The sequence below is a fragment of the Pan troglodytes genome, chromosome 5 (assembly GCF_028858775.2).
Source record: "Pan troglodytes isolate AG18354 chromosome 5, NHGRI_mPanTro3-v2.0_pri, whole genome shotgun sequence".
In the NCBI taxonomy this organism is placed as follows: domain Eukaryota; kingdom Metazoa; phylum Chordata; class Mammalia; order Primates; family Hominidae; genus Pan; species Pan troglodytes.
Genome location: NC_072403.2, coordinates 109,200,396 through 109,225,239, shown reverse-complemented (window position 1 = coordinate 109,225,239; position 24,844 = coordinate 109,200,396). Strand labels below are relative to the sequence as shown.

Here is a 24,844-nt window from a genome sequence, read left to right as displayed (position 1 = left end):
TTAATTTCCAAATATTTAGAGTATTTCAAGTATCTACTTTATTTCTAGTTTAATGCCATTATGATCAGACTATACACTTTGTACGATTTAAATCTTTTTAAAGTTGATGACATTTGTTTTATGGCTAGGAATATGGTATCGCTTAGTGAATGTTTCATGTGCACTTGACAGGAGTGTGTATTCTGCTATTGTTGGGTTGGTCACCTATAAACGTCAATTAGGTCAAGTTGGTTAGTGCTTTCCAAGTTTTCCATATCCATACTAATTTTCTGTCTACTTGTTCCATCTGTTACAGAGAAAATTCATTGTTGCACTTGCCTGCCTCACAGTCCATGGACAAAAGGCATCTGCATTCTAACAAGAGTTGCTGGCCCCAGAGCGGGAAGAGGGGACGGCGCGACTGTGGGTGTGAACGAGGCACTCACTTCGCACTCACTGGAGTAAATCTCTTCTCTTTGGTCCGGCCAGAGGATAAACCCATAGTCCTTAAATCCTCTCCTCCGCCTCAGCAGCAGTTCTGTTTTTTTTTTTTACCAGGCCCCGCCTTTCAGCCGAACGCACCAATTAAAGGTACAAAAAAAAAAGTTTCTCAGTACCTCGTCCCGGGCTGACGGACTCTCGCGAGAATTCGTGGAGCTCCGACTGTTTCCGCGCAGATATCGCGAGGCGATTGGTAGCCGGGGGAGGGCTGCGCCGTGGCCCCGCCTTTCCGGAGCGCGGGCGCGCGGTGGCGGGAATTTCACCTGTTTGCGGTTTAGACCCCAAAGATTCCTGTTGGTGGTCTGGGTCACAGGAGGCAGGTTTCGGGAGCTGGAAATGTGAGCGGGTACGACAGGCACCGCGGGTAACCGACGCCCCGGGTCCTTGCTGCAGCCGGGTACGCGGGATACCGGCACCCCGCCTTCTCCGCCCGAGTGCTGCCGGGCGTGGGCCTGGTGGGTCTCGCCTCCTCCTTGGAGGGTCGGGGTTGGCTCTAGGGATTGCTTTCCTAATTTCCACCCCGAGCCGGGGAGGGAGCGTTCTCCACCCTGCTGCTGGGAAACGGGCGGAGAGTGGTTTAGAAACGTTGCGGAGGGCGCAGTTCTAGGCAAGCCCGGGACGCTATGTCCTGCAGACATTTCTTTGCTTTTCACCTTGTCCTGGGCTGCAGAGCCCGACTTAGTGGCCGGATTTCGAGGTCCCTGCCACAGCCAGTTGGTTGTGCATTTTGTCTTAAGTTCTGACAGCCTTGATGGGCGGAGCGGCGAGGGGGAATTGGGAATTTGGCCTCTGGGTTTGTTCGTTTGTTTTTCCTTCCTGCTGGCGGACGTCTTGAGAACTTTCTGAAGTAATCCCCACTCTCTCGGCCCCCCCCCCGCCCCCCCCTACAGGAATCTCTTCACACCTTCTCTTTGGAGCCCTTAATGATACGACGAACCCCAAGTGTTTCAGAACATGAAGTAAACAATGGAGAACTGTTCTGCTGCATCGACGTTCCTGACTGACAGCTTAGAGCTGGAGCTGGGGACGGAATGGTGCAAACCTCCTTACTTTTCTTGTGCTGTTGACAACAGAGGAGGAGGAAAACATTTTTCTGGAGAATCCTACCTCTGCAGCGGAGCCCTTAAGCGGTAGGTAAAACTCAGAGACATTTTCCCTCATCTGATTATTCACCAGTTTTTTAGGAATGTTAGTTATTTCAGCCCATTAAACTTTGGTGTTCACCAAGTCATGTTTTATAAATCAGCTTAGTATATCATAAGGGTACAAATGATTATCAGTTCTGCTGGCTTCTTGGTAAGGGCATATCTAAAGTATTTGGGGTATTAGGGAAAACTTCCTTGGTAACCGATGTTCCCTTACTGTAGGGAGCTGGGCACTAATTTTTCTTCTACTTAAAATGAATTCCTAACTATCTGAGCCTTTTGCAATAGTATTTCCTTCTAAAGAGTGTGATAATATTCTAGAGCTTTCCAGTAATTTTTAAGAGAGACAAACATTTTTTATTGCCCCTGTTCCTTCTAATCCTACCTACACATATAGAAGTGTATAGACTTATTTTGCCTTGGGCAGGTACATATATATTACAGTAAAACTGCTGTTCTTGAAATATTTTGGTAATACCTGCTGAGGCAGTTTCAGTCAGGAAACTATTTTTGTTGACCTTATAGTTGTACCTTGTTAGAAACCTTAAATAGAATACTCAACTTCATTAGTTGGATACTATTCTCCAGACATGGCTCAGAATAACTGTTAGCAGTTTTAAAATTAAATGTCCCCTCAAAGGATGAAATTCTACAACTGAAGACTACTGGTGAAGACAGGCAGAAATATGTTTTTTAGAATTCTTGTTGATGTTTCCTCTTAAGTTACATTACACTTTAGTCGTACATTTTATCAATATAGAAGATTGACGTTTTAATACAGTCTAGCTATTGTAATCTTGAATGTGTAAACTACCAAGGCATTTTCTGACTTTTTATACATGTTATGTATAATATGGATTCAAATAATGTAAAGAAAAGAGCCGTCGTATTATGGTACTTAGTATACTTTTTATGAGATTAAAACAATTTTCATTTCAGATTGATTTTGAATCTTGACCCTTTACCAACTAATTTTGAAGAAGATACCTTGGAAATATTTGGCATTCAGTGGGTTACTGAAACAGCATTAGTGAATTCATCTAGAGAACTCTTTCATTTATTCAGGTATTTCTTCGGTTTAACTTTCTGTGAGTGTAGGTGTTGTTCACTTTTGTAAATTACATTGTTGGGTGGCTTCTAATACTGATATTACAGAAGACCAGGGGAATTGTGCTGGTTGCTCACTTGATTATCTTACCAGTAACAATAATCAAGCAGCAATGCCTGATGAGTAATGGTTTTAATGAATTGCATTTTATTTTCAGAATCTTTATTCTTTGCATTTGACACATGTATTGACAAATATTTAAGGCTTTGAACTATAATTTTTAGAAGAAAATTAAAATATTTTTGTTGTGCAGTAGCCATAGGCTTTCAGTGATCTTTAGAGTATGGTCTTTCCAAATAAATTGTTTAGACTGTGTAATAGAAATATTAATTATTTGGACAACGTTTAAAATTTTTTTAATGAAAAATTTTAAGCATACACAACATAATAATATAATGAACATCCATATACCCTCCTTCAGTTGCAGTAAACAACAACGTTTTATTACATTTCCTTCATCTGTCTTGTCTCCTCTTCTTTTGGCCTAAGTATTTGTAGGGAAATCCTAGGCATCATGTCATTTCACCCATAAATACTTCAGTATGAATTTCTTAAAAATACGTGCTTTTTAAAAACGATGAGGACGGCCAGGCGCGGTGGCTCATGCTTGTAATCCCAGCACTTTGGGAGGCTGAGGCGGGCAGACCACGAGGTCGGGAGTTCGAGACCAGCCTGACCAACATGGTGAAACCCCTTCTCTACTAAAAATACAAAAATTAGCCAGGGGTGATGGCGCGCATCTGTAATCCCAGCTACTCAGGAGGCTGAGGCAGGAGAACTGCTTGAACCCAGGAGGCGGAGGTTGCAGTGATTCGAGATTGCCCACTGTACTCCAGCCTGGGTGACAGAGCGAGACTCTGTCTCAAAAAAAAAATCATCTCAATTAATAAAAATTAAAGTTCTTCATTATCATTTAAGACACAGTTCATATTCAGATTTTAGGTAATTTTAAACAGGAGTCAGTTATTGAAAGCTAATTATTCCAAAACACAGTAAAAATCTATATGTGATACATTTAAAGGAAAATGGAGAGGTGGAAGGAATTCTCTTACCATCATCCCATGAAACCTTTTGAAGAGACTTAACTGTATCTACGCCATGTCATACGTTTTATTGATAGAACAGGCTCAGTGAGTGATCCTCTGTAATCCTGAAGATTACAGAATGAGCGAGTCTTTATCTAGGACATAGGTTATAAATATGGGTTAATTTTTAAAGAGTTTGAAATCAACTAGGAAGAATAGCAAGAAATTACTATCAGGAATTAAGATGGAACATGATAAATAACAGCTTTCCCTGATACTTTAGTCTACATTATTCCTTTTTTGAACTTCTATTGTATAACTGTATGATACAGTTTAAAATTTTATTATGTAACTGTTAACCTAGAATGTTTTATGTATCTTAAACTTCTTTTTTTTTTTTTTTGAGAGGGTGTCTCACACTGTCACCCTGGCTGGAGTGCAGTGGGGTGATCTTGGCTCACTGCAACTTCCGCCTCCCGAGTTTAAGCGCTTCTTTGCCTCAGCTTCCCGAGTAGCTCGGATTACAGGGTCCCCCCCACCACGCCCGGCTAATTTTTGTGTATTTTTAGTAGAGATGGGGTCTCACCATGCTGGCCAGGCTGGTCTTGAATTCCTGACCTCAGGTGTTCCACCTGCCTTGGCCTCCCAAAGTGCTAAGATTACAGGCGGGAGCCACTGCACCCCATCTTAAACTTCTTTTTTTTTTGAGACGGAGTCTTGCTCTGTCGCCCAGGCTGGAGTGCAGTGGTGCGATCTCTGCTTACTGCAAGCTCCAGCTCCTGGGTTCACACCATTCTCCTGCCTCAGCCTCCCGAGTAGCTGGGACTACAGGCGTCTGCCACCATGCCGGGCTAATTTTTTCGTATTTTTAGTAGAGACGGGGTTTCACCATGTTTGCCAGGATGGTCACGATCTCCTGACCTCGTAATCTGCCCGCCTTGGCCTCCCAAAGTGCTGGGATTACAGGCAAGAGCCACCACACCCGGCCATAAATTTAAAGATACAAACAGTATCTTGCTGATGGTGAAGGCTATGGTATTTGAAATAATTTTTGAGATATATGCAGCCTTTAATAGATAATTTTGGAAGGTCAGGCAAAGATGTATTTTATCTTTTCTTAAAGTTTTCATTACCTGAAGCTGATCCTTTAATTAACATTCACAAGGTATTAATCATCATCCCCAAATAAAAGAGGTATTGAAGCTGTGTAATTTGGAAACATTGTCCATGTAATTGTTACATGCTTTAAAGTGTTCTAAAATTAACTCTCACCTTACATTTTTAAAATTAGGCAACAACTGTACAACTTGGAAACCTTGTTACAGTCCAGTTGTGATTTTGGTAAGTTTAAGGTGTGTTTAATGCAAAAGGGAATGGTGCTTCATTATAGTGAGTTGCACATGGGTCCATGATGGTATAATTGGCATATCATGATAATACAGAGGAAGCATTAGGCCAGAAGGTTACAAATTTAGTGTTCAGAAAAGTATGACTTTTTAAATTTTGTTGTAGCTGAGATATATAGTATTTTCACAAATCTGTAGATTTTAAAGGTAAAACCGACTTAAGGAAGCTAAACTTCTCTGAAGACAATTAGTACTTGTTTTGGAGGTAGGGAGTGGGATAGAGAACTTAAATGAGAACTAAAAAGTGCCAGACCTCATGCTGTCTTCTTGATTTTCTTTTCTGCTTTCTGCTTTTGTGTTTGCTTTTGGTGTGTGATGGATTACTGATTTTTTTTTCTTTTGTTTAGATTGGTATAGTTGGTTTTTTGTTGTTGTTGTTGTTGTTGTTTTTTTTGATAGGGAGTTCTGCTCTTTTGTCCAGGCTGGAGTGCAAAGGTGCCATCTCAGCTCACTGTAACCTCTGCCCCCCGGGTTCAAGTGATTCTCCTGCCTCAGCCTCCCGAGTAGCTGGGATTATAGGCACCTGCCACCACCCCCAGCTAATTTTTGTATTTTTAGTAGAGATGGGATTTTGCCATTTTGGCCAGGCTGATCTCAAACTCCTGACCTCAAGTGATCCCCTGCCTTGGCCTCCTGAAGTGCTAGGATTACAGGCATGAGCCACCGCATGTATAGCTAAGGTAATAAAGGGAATTGAAGGGCAGTGTGTTTTAGTGCAGTCTGGCTGCTTCTCCTTTCTAGTAATTTTGGTGCAGTGCAGTGTTTAGAATCATGGCCTTGTCACCCTGGCTTCCAACCCTAGCTAATTGTGGGTCTTACGTCAAGTGATAGTTCTAACTTTGTTGAGCGTGTTAAGTGCTTAACACAGTGTCTACCATTATTGATGCCTAGCAACCAAAGACTACCTGGAACACTTTTGGTCAAACAGAGGTTTATTAGATTATGAAAAAAGGAAAAATACACATTACAAGGAAAAGCTGGGGCTTGTCAGTAAGAGGGAGTAGGAAGGGACTTGTGATATGTTTGGGGCTCATTCTGGTGATTTTCCGTAGGGCTTAAGGGGGATAAGGCTATATTCTGGATTGGATGCTGTTAAGCAGGGGCAATTTGAAGAGTGGGTATTTTAATTTTTATCTAGGAGGTGAGACAAACAAAGGGAGGGTCCTAATTAGTAAAAAAGTATTGTCCTGGTCACTGGAAGAGGGAGAATGTGTTTTTTTGTTCATTTTTTGCGTGTGTGTGTTTTGTTTGGAGTGTGTGTGATTGCATAGTGCCATGTTTTGTATTCAGACATGGTTACAGAGGTTTTGTTTTTGTCTTGTTTCACTGTAATGGAGTGGCCCTGTATCATTATTATTTATTATTATTATTATTTTTTGAGATGGAGTCTCGCTCTGTTACCCAGGCTGGAGTGCAGTGGCATGATTTTGGCCCACTGCAACCTCCAGCCCCCTGGGTTCAAGCAATTCTCCTGCCTCAGCCTCCTGAGTAGCTGGGATTACAGGCGCACACCACCACACCTGGATAATTTTTGTATTTTTGGTGGAGATGGGGTTTCACCATGTTGGTCAGGCTGGTGTCGAACTCCTGACCTTGTGATCCACCCACCTCGGCCTCCCAAAGCGCCGGGATTACAGGCGTGAGCCACCGTGCCTGGACTATTTTTTATGTTTTATGAAAATTGTTTATTTTCAGTAGGGGATACCATGGCCTAGCTGTTAGCTATCAGCTTTTAGGCTGTTTTATATTTTTTGTTTTCTTAATATGTTACGTGATTTGTAAATGTTAAGTATTATTGTTTCATTATCATCTGATGGGTCCCTGGTTCATGCCAGGTACTTTGCAAGGTACTGACGAATCAAAGAGGAAAAATATGCTGCTGATGAGTTTGCAGTTGTGTAGACAGCTAGACATGCAAGCATACGTCAGCTTGGTAAATGAAAAGGTACGGTGATAAAGGAATGTACAAGCTGCTGTGGAAGCCAAGGGCTTTGTCTATCTGTGAGCTCCTCACCAAATGATGCCAGATCTGGGTCTTCACAGATGGGAAGAAATTAGCTAGGCAAAAGATTTGGGAAAAGTTTTTCGGACAGGAAGAATTCCAGGCAGAAAAAAATAAAACTGTATAAACAAAGACGTGATGTGTGTAAAAACATAAAAGTTTAGAGAGCATGGATTAAATATTAATTACATATGGTTGGATCAGAATGTGTGTGAGTGATGAATTTGGAAGGGATGAAAGCAGAGTTGGCTTTGTAAACCATGACAGAGAGTATGATTTTTATTTTGGAACTCCTGTGGAGCCACTAAAAGATTATAGTGGAAAGAACCAAAATACCTTTACGTAGAATAACTTAAGTAAATTGGGTTCATGGAAGGCATTTATTATGATAGATTATTATTATTACACTTATTAACCTGAAACCACTGCAGTGGACTATTTGTTAAGATGGTTGTTTGTTACACTGACATTTTGGCTGTTTTTGTTGCTTAAAAAAGCTTTTAATGACAGATTTTGGACAAGTTAGTGGTGTTAAATATTATCCATACATGAACATGTCCCTGCCATGTAGCTGTGTTCATTAACTTGTGTAGCTACCCTTGGACCTCAGCTGTGCCAAGAAGTCCCTATGTAGTTACTTACTGCCAGATGAGTATAGTTCTTGTTCTAGCCATTGTGCTTCCAGGGTTAATTTCCAGTTGAGGCAGAATAACATACGTAATGACATGTTTTGCTGACAGCTGTTTTTTTTCTCTCTTTCCCTCTCTTTGTCTCTGTCTCAAGACAGGGTCTCACTCCATCGCCCAGGCTGGAGTGCAGTGGTGCGATCATGACTCACTTCAGCCTTGACCTCCTGGGCTCAAGCAGATCCTCCCATCTCAGCTTCCCAAGTAGCTGAGACTACAGGCTCACACCATCATGCCTGACTAATATTTTAATTTTTTGTAGAGATAAGGTCTCACTATGTTGCCAAGACTGGTCTCAAACTTCTGGGCTCAAGTGATCCTCCCGCCTTGGCCTCCCAAAGTGCTAGCATTATAGGTATCACCCACCACACTCAGCCAAGAGCTATTCTTAAATATAATTGTTGGTGTTACCCTGTCTCAGCTATTGTGTGTGTGTTTTTTTTCTCTAGACATTCCTTATGGATTTTTTAAAATGTCTTCTGTTTCTGACTTCATGCTTGTTTTCATCCATCTTGAATATATGGAGTATACATTATAACCACTGTTGTTGCTGCTATTAATAATTCTTCTTTTTGAGAGGGCATCTTGCTCTGTCACCAGGCTGGAGTGCAGTGGCGCCATCTCGGCTTACTGCAACCTCTGACTCCCTGGTTCAAGCAATTTTCCTGCCTCAGCCTCCCGAGTAGCTGGGATTACAGGCACACGCCACCATGCCTAGCTAATTTTTGTATTTTTAGTAGAGACAGGGTTTCATCATGTTGGCCAGGATGATCTTGATCTCCTGACCTCGTGATTCGCCTGCCTCAGCCTCCCAAAGTGCTGGGATTACAGGCGTGAGCCACCATGCCCGGCCAATAATTCTTTTATCACTGTCATTTCTGAAACTATTTGTATTGATTCGTTTTTCTCCTGATTCTGTGATATATTTTTCTGCTTCTTTGAATATATAGTAATGTTTTATTGTTAGATGAACATTGTGGGTTTCACATTGTTGCTTTCTGGATTTTTATTCCTTAAACTAGATGTTGAATTTTGTTCTGGGTCGCTATTGTGTAGTTGTAATCCACTGGCTCTTCTTGAGGCTTGTTTTAAATTTTGGTAGGACTTTTAAAAAGCAGCCTTTAATGTTAACTTAGCCTAGTAAATTAGCCTAGTAAGGCTTTGAGAATTCTTTCTTGTGCGTAGTCTATTATGAGATTTTTTTTTCATGCTTGCTGGTGAGAACTTGAACTATTCCCTGGCTTGTGTACTCTTTATAGGGAATTGTTTTCTGGTGTTTTTCCCTGGCCTTGGGTAATATTTTTCATGCTTGAACAGATCAATACTTAAATCTCAGAGGGACCCTTCTGTACCCTTCCAGAACTCTATTTTGTATAGCTTCTTTCTTCTTGGGTACTTTTGCCCTGCAAATTTGGACTTCCCTAAACTTGGATCCCATATCTCCTCATCTCAAAGAGTGAGTTGGGCTGTATTTGGGTTCTCTTCCTCATATTGAAGCCTGGAAACTGTCTCTAGGTGGGGAGCTGGTGCAGTTGTAGGGCTCAGTTTCTCTCTGGGAGAGCAATCTTATATTGTCTTGTGTCCAGAGCCTGAAAACTTGCTTGATGTAATTTTTATGGTTTTCAGCTTTACAGTGGGAGATGGAGCAATCTGATTATTTTACTCCGTCTTGCCTGGATGCAGATGTTCATTGCAGTTATTTCTAAGAGAGTACTGCCTTAATGGGCCGAGAATTGTGAAAATTGGGATGATATGACTTTTTATGGGTGAAATAAAGCCATAAAAATGCAGTTTAATATGGAGGTATTTACACAACTGCTTCACACTTATGCTTCTATTCTGCCACAGTAGTGGCATGATTGTTCATTTGAATTAAACTTTAGTTTCATGTTTAGTATGGCTGTAAATTTGTAGCCTATAATTCTCATCATGTTTTCTTTGCTTTTGTTTACTAGATTGTCTCTTACTCATTCTCTATATAATGATTATCAGTGTTTTGCCCATAGTAACTACCTAGATAATTATTGCTGATATAAATGCTGAAGTAAGTGAGGGAAAGCTGACATGGAGTGAGGTTGGGAGAAAGGCAGCAACTATTAAAAGGTCGTTCAGAGCTTTATAAATTATTATTAGGAGTTTTGATTTTATTCTAAATATAATAGGTATTCTTTCAAGAGTTTTGACTTGGGAACAAGATAAATTGATATACATTTTAAGCAGATTTTTTACTTAGTGTATAGGGGGACAAAAGAGAGCATGGAAAGACCTGTGAAGAGTGCTATTGTGGTGGTTTAAGTGTTTATAGGGAAAATGGATAGTTTCAGTGTATATTTGGTTATTAACTTAATAGGACTCTGAAGGATTAGATATGAGGTTAAAGGAAATGCAAGAATCAAGAACCATATAGGCTACTGGTGGCACCGTTTTATGAAAGGCTGAAAACAAGGACAGCATCAACAGGTTTTGAAAGAAATCAAAGGAGGTATTATTTGCACTGTCTGAGCAATCCAAGTATAGGTGTTAGGCAGTTTAACACGGAAGGTCTGGAGTGTAAAGGAGAGATGTGGGTTGTAGATAACCCTTTTAGAGTCATTATCATTTATTAATAAAGGAACTGATGAGATCATACAGATGGGAAGAGATATACAGAGAGTAGAGGATTCAGGACTGAGTCTTGAAGAGACCATATTAATAATAGAATTGAGGAGGAGGAGCCAATAAAAGAGGTAGGACAAAGGATACATGAGGAAGAAAGAAGACTGTCATTATCTGGCACCATGAAGCCAGGTGTAGCTAGTGCTACTGTGGGAGCAAGTTACTTGAGGGTAGGCACTGTCTATTAGATTGGGCAATGTGGGTGTGATTGGTGACTTTAATAAGAGCATTTTTTGAGGAGTAGCGGGGAGCAAGAACCATAAGAGAATGTTTAATATAAAATGTTACAAGATAGAGAATTGCTGCCGGTATGGCTTACAACATTTTTTGTCACTGCCCATGATAATTATTTGAACTATGATTAACATTGTCTATTTTGGTTTCAGGGAAGGTATCAACTCTACACTGCAAAGCAGACAATATTAGGCAGCAGTGTGTACTATTTCTCCATTATGTTAAAGTTTTCATCTTCAGGTAGGATATCAGATGAGTATTTTGATCACTGCATGAATTTCTGTGTGTATTCACACAGACTCTAGTTGTTTATTTTATCTAATTATTTTTTAGGTATCTGAAAGTACAGAATGCTGAGAGTCATGTTCCTGTCCATCCTTATGAGGCTTTGGAGGCTCAACTTCCCTCAGTGTTGATTGATGAGCTTCATGGATTACTCTTGTATATTGGACACCTATCTGAACTTCCCAGTGTTAATATAGGAGCATATGTAAATCAAAACCAGATTAAGGTTTGACTTGTTTCATTTGATTTTTAAATTATCAGCTTTTTCTCCCCACAAGGAGTATTCATTCAAGAAGGAGAGAAATTAGTCAGAATTACAGCTCTGGAACCTGACTGCCTGAGTTGAAATTCTTGCCCCCCATCCTCCTCTTATTAATTGTGTGCTTTTGGGCAAATGACACCTCAGCCTCCCCATCTGTGTAATTCTTACAACTTACCAGAATCATTGGATGAATTAAATAAATTCATATACATGAAGTTATTAAAACATAGTAGTCATTGAATCAGTAGCTATTCTCTTGATTTATGACAGTAAAAATGTCTGAAAATTTTAAAGCAAATGAAATAATCTTTATTTTCTGAAATTTTTATCATATATTACAGTAAGATTCAAGATCAGCTTATAAAAAAAACTTTCAAGACCACATCATTATGTGTATTCTGACTTTTGAGGCCTTTTTGGAATGTGATTAAGATTGTTTTGACTGTGCCCTTTTTTTCCTACCTGTGATAATCATTCCCTCTGAAGTTTGGTTTTTAAAAATTTATATTGTTACCGTGCCTAGCTTATAGATAAGTAATAGATTCTGCCTATGAAAATGGGAGCTTATATGAATAACAAATTATGGTAATTCACAGTGAGATTCCCTGAAGTCTCAACCCCTTTCATTATATTTGACTTTACCGTTTTGAATAATATTTACTCTTTATGAATATATCTTTGTTAAAATATAAAAACAGCTAAGCATGGTAGCTCATGCCTGTAATCCCAACACTTTGGGTGGCTGAGGCAGAAGGATTGTTTGAATCCAGGATTTGAGACCAGCTTGGGCAACATAGCGAGACCCCATTTCTACAAAAAATTAAAAAGTTAGTCCAGTGTGGTGGCACATACCTTGTAGTCCCAGCTACTCAGGTGGTCGAGGTGGGGGGATACCTTGAACTCAGGAGGTTGAGACTGTGGTGAGACATGATTGCACCACTGCATTCCAGCCTGGATGACAGAGCAAGACCCTATCTCAAGAAATAAAATAAGTAGAATTAAATGTTTACATATTTCTGTGAAATGAAGCAGAAACAAGTTGACTTTTTCATCAGAGATCAATATATGTAATAATAAAAGCAAAGTTCTAACTGAATTTACAAGTTAATATATCTAATCGATAGAAAACAAATAGGTAATTGCTTTTAATTACGTCATTTAATAAAAAGATTCATGAGTAGATTGTTGAGGGAGGGATATTTTCCTTACTAGTTTCTGTAAATTGGACTGGTTTTTATTTTCTGGTTATCCATCAAATATGTAAGAAATAAAATGAATAATTTATATAGCAGCAGAAATAAAAATTTGTGCACTGGGGTCCTCAAACTAGGTTTTGCCTTTCATAGGCTTTTTAATTAGGCAGACTTGAAAAGATAGGTTATTTGAAGCTCAGAAGACTAAATTTTTAAAGCAGGGGAACTTTACAGTCTTCAAAAAATAAAAAATCACACACTAAAATACTGTTCTTTTCTGAAACAAAAAAGCATAATAAAATAAAAAGCATCTTTCAAGACTTTATATATTTGTTATAACAGTCTTGTATATGAAATGTCTTGTTTTAATTGGTACTTCCAGTTGAGCTTCTTTTATTTTTTAGGAACTCTCTAGATATATATTAGTTGTTCAGAATTATGTATTACAAATATTTTCTTTTATTTACTTTTTCAGCAAGTAAGCTGACTTTCTAGGTCGATTTGAATTTTTTAGATAGTTATATTTTTCCGTTTTTTGTTTTATCTATGCTGTTAAAATATTTTGATTGTTGCTTTTATTTCTTTAATTCATGTTATTTTTAAACATGCAGTGAGGTGAGAAGTCTAACTTTAGTTTCTTGCAAAGTTAAAAATCTTATTTTTTATTGAATGACCCATATTTTCCCATCGATTTCAGATGCCACATAAATTTATTTCTGTCTTCTCTGTTCTTGCTGTTTGTTATCTATTTCTGTCCCAATATTGTTTTGTCAGTGTAGCATTTTATTTTGTTTGTATACCTAATAAGGCAGGTCTACTCTTCATCATTCTTTCTATTTGTTTTAATGGAACATGTTATGTCATTGTATTTATTTTTATAGTGATGCTAAATGCTGACAGGAGGAAGGTTATTGATAACCCAGTATAACACAGTACTTGAAAGTGCTGGGTTTTGACTCAGGTAGAATTGAGTTTGAATACTAATACATGAATTGAGAGGTAAATTTTTTCACCTCTTTTAACTTCTGTTTCTTAATGAGATGACAATAATGTCTACATGACAGTCTAAAGTTCTTTTGTTAAAATATTTTATAGGAGTTCCTGGGTACTCATACATTAAAAAAAATTTCCTAGCTAAATTCTAAAACAAAATTATGAAAATAGGTGTTAAAAAATTCTTTTACTGCCTTGCAGCTGTAGTAGAAGCAGAGGTTGGTTGGAAGGTACCTTTACTATACAAGTCTATTCAGCAGCCCCAAGGTGGGTTTGTCTTAAACCAACAGATGAAAATATTTCCTGCTTTCAAAGATCTTCAGTGAAAGAATCCTCTAATGAACAAGACAGAGGTTTTCCCTGAGCTTTTGAATAGTGATAGGTTAATTGGTTCTTTGTCCTTGTGTTTATGGAGGAGTATTGTGACATGCTATGAAATACCTAGTAAAATATTAATGAATTCTCAATCACAGTTGATAATGTCATCCACAGCTTTTTCCACCATCATGGCATTTATTACATCTCCACTTGGATATACATTGGCTGGTGCTAGAAATTCTTTACATGCTGGGTGAAAAATTGAGTAAGTTTATGGATTTACGATTTATATTCTTTTTAAAATCAGCTTTTATTGCTTTTTAAAATTACATAAGTAATAAGTGCTTTCTGATATTTAAAAAAAAATCAAATAGTAAACAAAGTATGAAGTAAAAGTTTTACTCCTTTTTTTCCAGAGATAACTATTGGGAACAGCTTGGTTTATCTTTCCATATTTACTTTCTATCTGTTAGTATACATATATAGAAACTCATAGGTAAAATTTTGTTTTTGTTTTTAACCACAGATATGATCATCATACTGTTCAGTGTGATCTTTCATTTATCGGTGTTTTAGCGATCTGTTTATGTTAGTACCTATAGTTCTACTTTATCCATTTAAAGGCTGCATGTTATGGTTCTACTATATTTAGCCATGCCTATTTTTAAACATTGAAGTTACTTTCATTTTTTGATTTTACAAATCATTTTTCACTGAACACCCTTGTGTATAGATATATATCTTTAATCTGTGTACAAGTTATTCTGTAAAATATTCTTAGAAGTAGAGTGGCACATTGTAGTTTTAATATGTATATGCTGCTGTTTTGCTGAATAGTAAGTCCTGCTGATATATAGGCATTAACTGTAGTGTGCCTTTACTTCATACTCTTGCCAGTAGTTGATATTATCAATTATATTTTATTTTTTGCCAGCTAACGTGAAAAATGAAATGGCTTTTTTTTATCTTCAATTTCTTGGTTACTAGTGAAGTTGAACATCTTTACGTTTTATTGTCTATATTTGCTTTATTAATTACTCATTGTATTTTGCAAATTTTCCTCTTTTTTTAGTAGGAGTTTATACATATTATGGATAAATATCTTTTATCTTTGTGGATATGTTGCCCATTTATTTCTTGATGTTGCTCTTTGGCATTTTTAAGTTCCATTGGCAACCTGTCAGTTAGGTTGTAAAGATGTCTATTACTCCTACACCTGCTTTTCTGTTAATAAATACATACATATATATGTCTATATATGTATATACTTACATATATATGTCTATATATGTATATACTTAGATATATTCATACACAGCAACATACAAAGATGTACACCAGTATATAATTTCCTCTCTCATGTGGACTCTGTATTTCACATTAATATATTCTTAGAGTAATAAGTGGACTTATTCTGATAAGTATAAATTTTGGTTATCTATTACCTTGGTTTGCCCTATTTTATGCCATAAAACAATTGCATGGGATCAGTTTATCAGTATTTGTTAAAAAAATAATGTTTTAAAGGCTTTGTTGGTTAGAAATGTGGATGAAGATTTTATGTTGTTCTCTTTTTTTTTTTAAGTTGTGTTGCATTAATGCTTCTTAAAGATAGACTTATTAGGAAAAGAGAAGTTTATTAGATGTTACTTGGAAGAATTAGAAACTTTTGGGCTGGACGTGGTGGCTCACGCCTGTAATCCCAGCACTTTGGGAGGCCAAGGTGGGCAGATCATAAGGTCAGGAGATTGAGACCATCCTGGCTAACACAGTGAAACCCCGTCTCTACTAAAAATACAAAAACAGAATTAGCCAGGTGAGGTGGCGGGCGCCTATAGCCCCAGCTACTTGGGAGGCTGAGGCGGGAGGATGGCCTGAACCTGGGAGGCGGAGCTTGCAGTTATCTGAGATCGCGTCACTGCACTCCAGCCTGGGTGACAGAGACCTCGCCTCAAAAAAAAAAAAAAAGAAACTTTTGAAGATAACGTTTATCAGTGCTCATGTGAGAAGGTTGTCCTCAAATTCAAATTTTATTTGCAAAAAAAATTAAAAACTGTATGTTTTAGTTTTGTTATAATTTAAAGATGTACAGTCACTTTTTCCTTTCTGACTTAGTAAAATCTGTATTTTAAAACTATTTTTATTACATTTTCAGAACAAGTTGTATATGGTCATCAGTTTATGAATCTGGCAAGTGACAATTTAACCAACATCAGCCTATTTGAAGAACATTGTGAAACTCTCCTTTGTGATTTAATAAGCCTGTCACTCAACAGGTACGACAAGGTAATGCTTTAAGAGTTTGTATTTTTGAGACTTAAAGACAGTATTCATTCCTTAATGCATGTCGTTTAACCTGTAAGAATTTAAACTAAAATGCTTTATATGTTCTAATTTTATATTTAGTTGCTATTATCTGGGAGCTGAAAGGGAAAACAATTTTTATTTAAACATCTAAAAGAGGCTGGAATTGGTATTTTAGAGCTTTTCTTTTTTTCTTTTTTTTTTTTTTAAGAAAAATCGCCTTTTCTATTTTGACAAAAATAAATAAATAAAAATGATGTTTACCGAAATCACTGGAAGCCTAATTTCTATCCAAATAGTAGAGGCCAGCTCTTTAATAATGTATTGTATTACTTTTGTGTAATAATAAAATAAATGCTTACTTAAAGTTACTTTACACATTTTAAGAGAGGATTTTCTTGCTTGTTTTCATAAAAGGTCTCGAATCTGGGTAAAATTATGTGTTTTTATTAAATTATGTTTATCATAGAGTGTTTAATGGAGACAGTGATTTAAAGGTGCTACAGAACATGTTTATTTTTAAGTAGTATAAATGTTTATAGAGTATTATCTGTTATTTTAGATTACAAGTGTAAAGACTGTTTTTGGGAAATCAAGATTGAGGGAAAAGGAGTTTTATAATTTTTCAAAATTTAGATTTTTTTATGCATTATCAATATTTTTACAGTTTAGTGTGTATGTGTATTAGTGGATTAACCAGATATGATAGAATAACTTTTAAATATTTATTTATTTTTGATAATTGACAAAATTATATATATTTATCATATACATCATGTTTTGATATGTGTATACAGTGTAGAATGGCTAAATATAGCTAATTAGCATATGTATTATCTCACATTCTTATTTTTTGTGTGAGAACACTTAAAATCTGTGCTTCTAGTGATTTTCAAGAATACAATATAGTACATTGTTTTTAACTGTAGTCATCATGTTGAGCTTATTCCTCTTATCTAACTGAAATTTTATATGCTTTGATCAACATCTACCCCGCCTCCCTCCTAATCCTCCTCACAGCCCTTGGTAAGGATCATCCTACTCTGCTTCTATGAGTTCAGCTTTTTTAGATTCCACATATAAGTGAGATTATGTGTTACTTGTCTTTCTGTGCCTGGCTTATTTCACTTAATTTAATGTCCTCCAGGTTCATCCATATTGTTGCAAATGACAGCATTTCCATCTTCTCAAGGCTGAACAGTAGGGTCATACACTGTGTAACAAAGTTTTAGTCAGTGACAGACCACATATACAAGGTGGCTATACCACATAGCCTAGGTGTGCAGTAGTAGGCTGAAAAAGTTTAAGTACAATAAATCATGTTAGCCTAAAGACGTGCTTCTCAGAACATGTCCTGCTGTTAAGTGACACATGACTGTATTCCATTGTGTATATAAACCACATTTTCTTTATGCATTCATCTGTTGATGGACAATTTGGTTGATTCCATGTCTTGGCTCTTATAAATAATGCTGCAGTGAACATGGGAATGCAGATATCTCTTAAACATACTAATTTCATTTTCTTTGCAAATATACCTAGTAGGATTGCTGGATCATGTGGTAGTTCTATATTTAATTTTGTGAGGAATTTGCATACTGTATTACATGATGGCTGTACCAATTTACATTCTCACCAAACTGTGCAAGGGTTTTCTTTTCACCACTTCCTCTCTGGCGCTTATTATCTTTTGTCTTTTTGGTAATAGCCATTATAACAGGTTTGAGGTGATATCAAGTTTTAATTTGCATTTCCATGATGAGTAGTGACGAGCATTTTTCATGTACTGCTTGCCCATTTGTATGTCTTCTTTTAAGAAATGTCAGCTAGGCACGGTGGCTCATGCCTGTAATCCCAGCACTTTGGGAGGCTGAGGCAGGCAGATCACAAGGTCAGGAGATCGAGACCATCCTGGTTAACATGGTGAAACCCGTCTCTACTAAAAATACAAAAAATTAGCCGGGCATGGTGGTGCGTGCCTGTAGTCCCAGCTACTTGGGAGGCTGAGGTGGGAGAATTGCTTGAACCTGGGAGGTGCAGGTTGCAGTGTGCCGATATTGTGCCACTGCACTCCAGCCTGGCAACAGAGAGAGACTCTGCCTCAAAAAAAAAAAAAAAAGAAAACGTCTGTTTATATTTTTTGCCAATTTTGTAATTGGGTTTTTTTCTTGCTATTGAGTTGTTTGTGTTCCTTATATATTTAAAATACTAACCCCTTATCAGATGTATGGTTTGCAAATATTTTCTTCCATTCTCGAGATTTTCCCTTCATTCCGTTGATTTTTTTTCCTTTGCTTTGCAGATATTTCCTTTTTATTTTGATATAATCCCATCTGTCAGTTTTCATTTTCATGGCTTGTGCTTTTTGGGGTCATATCCAAGAAATCATTTACCAGACCATTGTCATATAGCTTTTCCCCTATGTTTTCTTCTAGTTTTATAGTTTCAGGTCTTACATTTAAGTCTTTAATTTATTTTGAGTTGATTTTTCTGTATGGTGTGAAACAAGGGCCTAAATTCATTCTGTGTGTGGATATCCAGTTGTCCCAACCTGTTTATTGAAGAAGCTGTCCTTTCCCCGTGTCATGCTCTTTTCATCATTGTCAAAAATCAATTGTTCTGTTTTGTTCTGTGTCTGTGTGCTAGCAGCACACTGTTTTGATTACTGTAGCTTTGTAGTATATTTTGAAGTCAGGTAGTGTCATGCCTCGAGCTTTGTTCTTTTTTGCTAAAGATTGCTGGGTCTATTCAGGACCTTTTGTGATTTCCTACCAATTTTAGGATTGTTTTTTCTATTTCTGTAAAAAAGTGTCATTAAATATTTTGGTAGGGATTTCATTGAATCTGTAGGTCACTTTGGGTAGTATGGACATTTTAACAATATTTCTTCCAATCCATGACCACAAGATATTTTTTCTACTTATTTGTGTTGTATTCAGTTTCTTTCATCAGTGTTTTTTATTTTTCAGTGTATAGGCCTTTCACTCTTTGGTTAAATTTATCCCTAAGTATTTTTATTTTTGTAGGTATATACTATATATGGGATTGTTTTATTGATTTCTTTTTTGGATAGTTTGTTGTTATTGTATAGAAATGCTATGGTATTTTGTATGTTGATTTTTGTATCCTGCAACTTTACTGCATTTATTTATTCAAATAATTTTTGGTGATGTCTTTAGAGGTTTCTATATATAAGATCATGTTATCTACAAACAGCAACAATTTTAACTTATTTCTTTCTGTTTATATGCCTTTTATTTCTTTTGCATAATTGCTGTGGCTAGGATTTCTAGTAACATCCTAATACTTTTTTTTTTAACTTTGTATTAGGTTAGAAATGTGTACATAACTTACGTAAAATATTGCATACATTATGAATTTAAGAAGCCTAGCTATATTTGCAAATATAGTGTACATTCTGTGCATTATCTAGGGCTGTTGAGGATTTTTTTGTTAAAAAAAGGTAGATAATTTAGAAATTACTGAATCTTTATAAATCCCTAATAACTGTATTCATTCTGTCTTACAAAATTTTTACTCTGTTTACAGTGAATCAAAATTTATTTTCTAATCTTTTCATTAGAAGTCTTTTGTTGTAGATGACTCAGGGCAAAATAAGCAAACTAGCCATGAGGTCTAATCTAGCCCATTACCTATTTTTGTAAATATAGTTTTACTGGGATATAACCCAGTCCATTTCTCTTACCAGGTATCTGCGGCTGTTGTACTGAAATGGCAGAGTTCAGTAGTTGCGACAGAGACTGTATTGACAACAAACTCTTAAATATGTCCTATCTGGCCCTTTATAGAAAAAGTTTGCTGGCTGGGCGAGGTGGCTCACGCCTGTAATCCCAGCACTTTGGGAGGCCGAGGCGGGTGTATCACGAGGTCAGGAGATCGAGACCATCCTGGCTAACACGGTGAAACCCTGTCTCTACTAAAAGTACAAAAAATTAGCCGGGCGTGGTGGTGGGCGCCTGTAGTCCCAGCTACTTGGGAGGCTGAGGCGGGAGAATGGCGTGAACCTGGGAGGCGGAGCTTGCAGTGAGCCAAGATCGCTCCACTGCACTCCAGCCTGGGTGACAGAGCGAGACTCCGTCTCAAAAAAAGAAAAAAAAAAAAAAAAGAGAAAGTTTGCTGACCACGGCACTAGATGATTAAAATTTTTTTTTAAGTTGAAATCAAATTAATCTGTACTTTTTGTTTTAAAATGGAAATTTGTCTTAAAAGTTAAATGAAATTGCACATTTTCAGTAAATAATTTTGTCTAATTGAGAATAAATTCTTAGTCATCTAAATCATTCTTTTAAAAGTATTTGAAAGATATATGGCATTTAAAATTCTGCTGCTGTCTTATAAATATAACACATTTTGGTTATTTTCTATAGGTTAGGTCTTCTGAATCATTAATGAGTGACCAGTGTCCATGTTTATGCATTAAAGAATTATGGGTTCTACTTATTCATCTTCTAGACCACAGAAGTAAATGGTTTGTCTCAGAAGTAAGTTGGAAAATTGATGTGTTAGTTATTGTTACTAACCTTTATATTGATTTAATCCAATGGTTTTGACTGAGAAAAATCTTAACTTCCTTTTTTATAGTAAGGCAATAATAACCACCAATAGAGCAATAACTGAGTACTGAATATCTACTTTATTTTTAACCCTAATTATTTTTAACCCCAAGTTAGTAATATGAAAAATCTAAGAGCAGTACAAGGTTCAACCCTTACTTTTTTTCAAGTTTTGTTGTTGTTGTTCTATCAGAAATCTTTTAGACTAAGGTATTTACTACCCATTAGTAACCTAGAAAACATTTTAGTCAGGAAATACGGCAGATTTAGAAGATTTGTGGAGAAATAAAACAGGTTTCTATTACTCAATTTTATAGCAATTTCAAGGAGGGAGGAAGAGAAGCAGAAAAGGGAAGATGAGAAACTTTCACTTCATTTTCAGTCATGTCTTTAGAACAGGGCTTTATTTTATTTCAAGTGCTGTAGGTTATTGAAAAAGAGAAGTATCCCTAGGCAGAAGTAAGTAAAACAGTCTGTTGTAAAACGGTATTAAAAATGGTTTATGTTATATGAAAGGGTACTTTTGATTTTTCATGGATTTTAAAATTTTCCAGTTTTCTGTAATTTGGGGTTTGGGTGCTGCTATCTTTTTTTTTTTTTTTTTTTTGAGACAGTCTTGCTCTGTTGCTCAGGCTAGAGTGCTCACTGCAGCCTCCACCTTGGCATGATCTCGGCTCACTGCAATCTCCGCCTCCCAGTTCAAGCAATTCTCGTGCCTTAGCATCCTGAGTAGCTAGGATTATAGGCATGCACCACCGTGGCCAGCTAATTTTTGTATTTTTGGTAGAGATGGGGTTTTACCATGTTGCCCAGGCTGGTCTTGAACTCCTGACCTCAAGTGATCTGCCTGCCTTGGCCTCCCAAAGTGCTAGGATTACAGGCATGAGCCACCGTGCCTGGCCTGCTATCTTTTTTTAATAACAACTCTATTTTTGTAGGTTTGCAAGTACTGTATTTATTTTGAATTATTATTTTAGCATCAAATAAGTGTAAACTTAATATATTTTTGTTTATTGAGTAAAAAAATTTATTTTCATAACCTAGAGGCAGTTGCTGAATTGTGTAAATTTGAACTTTGGCTTTCAGGCATTAAGGGGTACAAGAATAGAAGATAAAGTTCAGAGTTTATCAAGTTGGTAGCCTACAACTACACCAATTATCCATAAAACTGGGCACTCAGAAAGATGAAGTAGAAACTCAACTAGATTTGTAAGGAAAACTGACTGTCTTTAACTGTGGTGCTTTTCAGAAGTTTAAAATTGCGTCTGTGTGTTTTTTGTTGTATTCTAGCCCTTATGTGGGTTTACAGACTGAGTTCATGTTACCTAGATTTTATTAAAAATTTCAAACCATTGAGCCCAGGTTATCGAGGATACAGTGAGCCAAGATTGTGCCACTGCACTCCAGCCTGGATGACAAAGCAAGACCCTCTCTTGAAAAAAGAAAAAAAAATTTCAAGGCATTGAATTCTGGGTAGCCAAGAAAAATGGATGGATGCCTAAACCCACATCTCCCTACATAACCTTCCAACAAAATATAGAACAGCAAAATCAAATATATCTACTGTTGACTCTTGAACAATGTGGGAGTTAGGGATGCTGACCTTCCCCCCAACATGCAGTCAGAAAACTGCATGTAACTTTTGACTTCCCCAAAAAACCATTGGTGGCCTACTATTGACTGCAATCCTTACCCATAACATAAAGAAACAATTAACATGTATTTTGTATGTTGTATGTATTATATACATGATAAACTAGAGAAAATAAATGTTAAGAAAACCATAAGAGAATATATATTTACTTCTCATTAATTAAGTGGAAGTAGGTCACCATAAAGGTCTTCATCCTCATCTTCATGTTGAGTAGGCTAAGGAGGAGGAGGAAGAAGAGGAGGGGTTGGTGTTGCTGTCTTAGGGGTGGTAGAGATGGAAGAAAATCCATGTATAAGTGCACCCATGCATTTCAAACCCGTGTTGTTCAAACGTCAGCTGTATACAAAAACATACATATTATATAACTGCAAATGGGAGTGCTTAGTATTGTCAGTTTTGAAAACAGAAAACCTCTAAAGCTCTTACCACGAGCCTTTCTAGCAAGGCAGGGCAGTCTGAGAAAAACTACTCTGAGAAGAGAACTAACAGTGGTTATAAAACTGCTTTAAAATCATTGCCAGAATGTGAAGATACTGAAAAAGTTTTCTTGTAGATCGGAGAACTGATAAGAAAGAAACATAAAAGTGTCCACATGACATGGAGTTTCTGTAGAAGGCAAAAATGAATCATGGTACCCATTGGTGATTGGGTGGTGAAGGGCACCAGAAGAGAAAGCAGAAAATTTAGGGTCTTAAAACACCACCACCAAAAAAAGAATAAATCAAAGGACTCATACCCTCTCCCACCACCAAAAAAAAAGAAGAAAGAAAAGGAAAGGAAATTCAGTAAAGAAATGGGACTTTGGTGCATTGTCAAAAGAAGGTAACCCTGAATTAAGAATCTTTTAAGCTAATCTTAATCTACAAAATGAATGGAATGAAACTAGACCATTATAAAGTTACTAGAAGAAAACAGATTTGATAACACTTTAGTTGATGGTACCCTCTCCCCCAGAAACAACCATAAAACAGAAGAAAATGACAACACTGTAGATTGAATTAGTTTGTCTGTTCAGACTGCCTCTGGGAGTATAGAAAAACACCTTGAATAAGATACTCAAATGTTAAAAACAAATGGACAGAAAACCAGGGATGGATGGAAAGAATACATTCAATGCAGGAAAGAAATAGGAAGAGGAAAATTATATCCGTATTGACTAAATTACAACATGACTGAGGGAGAATAGACTTAAATGAAAATTTAATAAGGGGCATAGAAGAAAGGTTGAAAACAACTAAGGGAATAAAAATGAGATAAATATGAAGAGAGTGAGAAAATGGTTGAGATGGAAGGTAGGCAAGGAGGAAATAACTGTACATATAAATGCAATCCCTAGAGAAGAAAACAGTGTGATATAGCTAATATTAAAAACTATAATCAAAGGAAACTTCCCAGAAATAAAAGATCTAAATCTACGTATTGAAAGGGTCTACTGGATAATTTGAAAGATTAACCCCAAGCAATCCACCCGAAGACAAGTCTTACTAAAACTGTTTCACTTTAAACATAAAGGAAAAAATCTCCAAGTCCTCTAGGCACAAAGACCAAACAACTTACAAGAGCAAAATAATTTTATTGGCACTAGACTTGCAAAGTCAACTTAAAACAAGGCCTCAATGCAGCATTTAAAATGACTCAATGAAAAAGTGTGAGCCAAGGATTTTGTAACTTTGACCCTAGCAATCCCACCTCCAGGAATTTACTCTAAATGTGTACCCTCCAAAATTAAAATGCATATGCATACGTTTATTTATTGCAGTATTGTTTTTATAATGGTATAGTAGAAACTAAATTCTTATATATAAAAGAGTAGTTGAACAAACCATGGTATATCTGTACTCTGAAGTATTATTCTGTATTCGTGTGTGTTCTCCAGAGAAACAGCCAATAGGATATATAGATATATATATATATAAGATTTATTATAATGAATTGGCTCGCAGAGTTATGGAGGCTAAGAAGTCCTAAATCTGAGGTTGGCAAGCTGAAGACCCAGAGGAGCTGATGGTATAGTTTCCAGTCTCAGTCCAAAGGTCTGCAAACCAGGAAAGCCAATGGTGTAATTTCCAGTCTGAGTCCAAGTCTGAAGGCAGGAAAAGAACAGTGTTTCAGTATGAAGCACAGGGAGTCTTCTCTACCCTTGGAGGACTTTTTGTTGTATTCAGGCCACTAATTGATTGGATGGCACCCACCCATATTAGAGAGGGCCATCTCTTTACTCAGCCTACCAATTAAAATGTAACTCTCAACGAGAAAACCTTTATAGACACACCCAGAATAATATTTAACCAAATATCTTGGCATCCTGTGGCCTGTTCAAGTTGACACATAAAATTAACCATTCTATTTATAGTTGTACAATAGAATGAGGAAGATATCTGAACTGATACGGAGTGAGTTGCAGAATGTATTGTTAAATGATACAAATAAAGTTCAAAACTATAGGATGATGTTACCTTTTGTATAAGAAATTAGGAAAAAGGCAATGTGTGTGTGTGTGTATATATATGTGTTCAATTG

General features: G+C 36.8%; 1 protein-coding gene across 15 annotated transcripts in view; it reads left to right on the top strand.

The window, feature by feature from the left end:
• The first annotated feature begins 672 nt into the window (after window positions 1-672).
• MMS22L (MMS22 like, DNA repair protein) overlaps window positions 673-24,844 on the top strand; it is a 151,255-nt gene continuing 127,083 nt past the window's right edge. For 5 of the 15 annotated variants that reach the window (XM_016956023.4, XM_016956024.4, XM_054686149.2 and 2 more), the window contains exons 1-9: window positions 680-826; window positions 1,371-1,610; window positions 2,565-2,690; window positions 5,050-5,099; window positions 10,894-10,981; window positions 11,075-11,252; window positions 13,967-14,057; window positions 15,948-16,078; window positions 20,485-20,598. In XM_016956023.4, coding sequence (XP_016811512.3) covers window positions 1,447-1,610; window positions 2,565-2,690; window positions 5,050-5,099; window positions 10,894-10,981; window positions 11,075-11,252; window positions 13,967-14,057; window positions 15,948-16,078; window positions 20,485-20,598 — 942 coding nt within the window. In that variant the 5' untranslated portion in view covers window positions 680-826; window positions 1,371-1,446. Of the gene's footprint in view, window positions 936-1,370; window positions 1,611-2,564; window positions 2,691-5,049; window positions 5,100-10,893; window positions 10,982-11,074; window positions 11,253-13,966; window positions 14,058-15,947; window positions 16,079-20,484; window positions 20,599-24,844 lie in introns of all 15 variants that reach the window. The other 10 variants (XM_518647.9, XM_063813288.1, XM_063813284.1 and 7 more) reach the window with 10 other exon arrangements.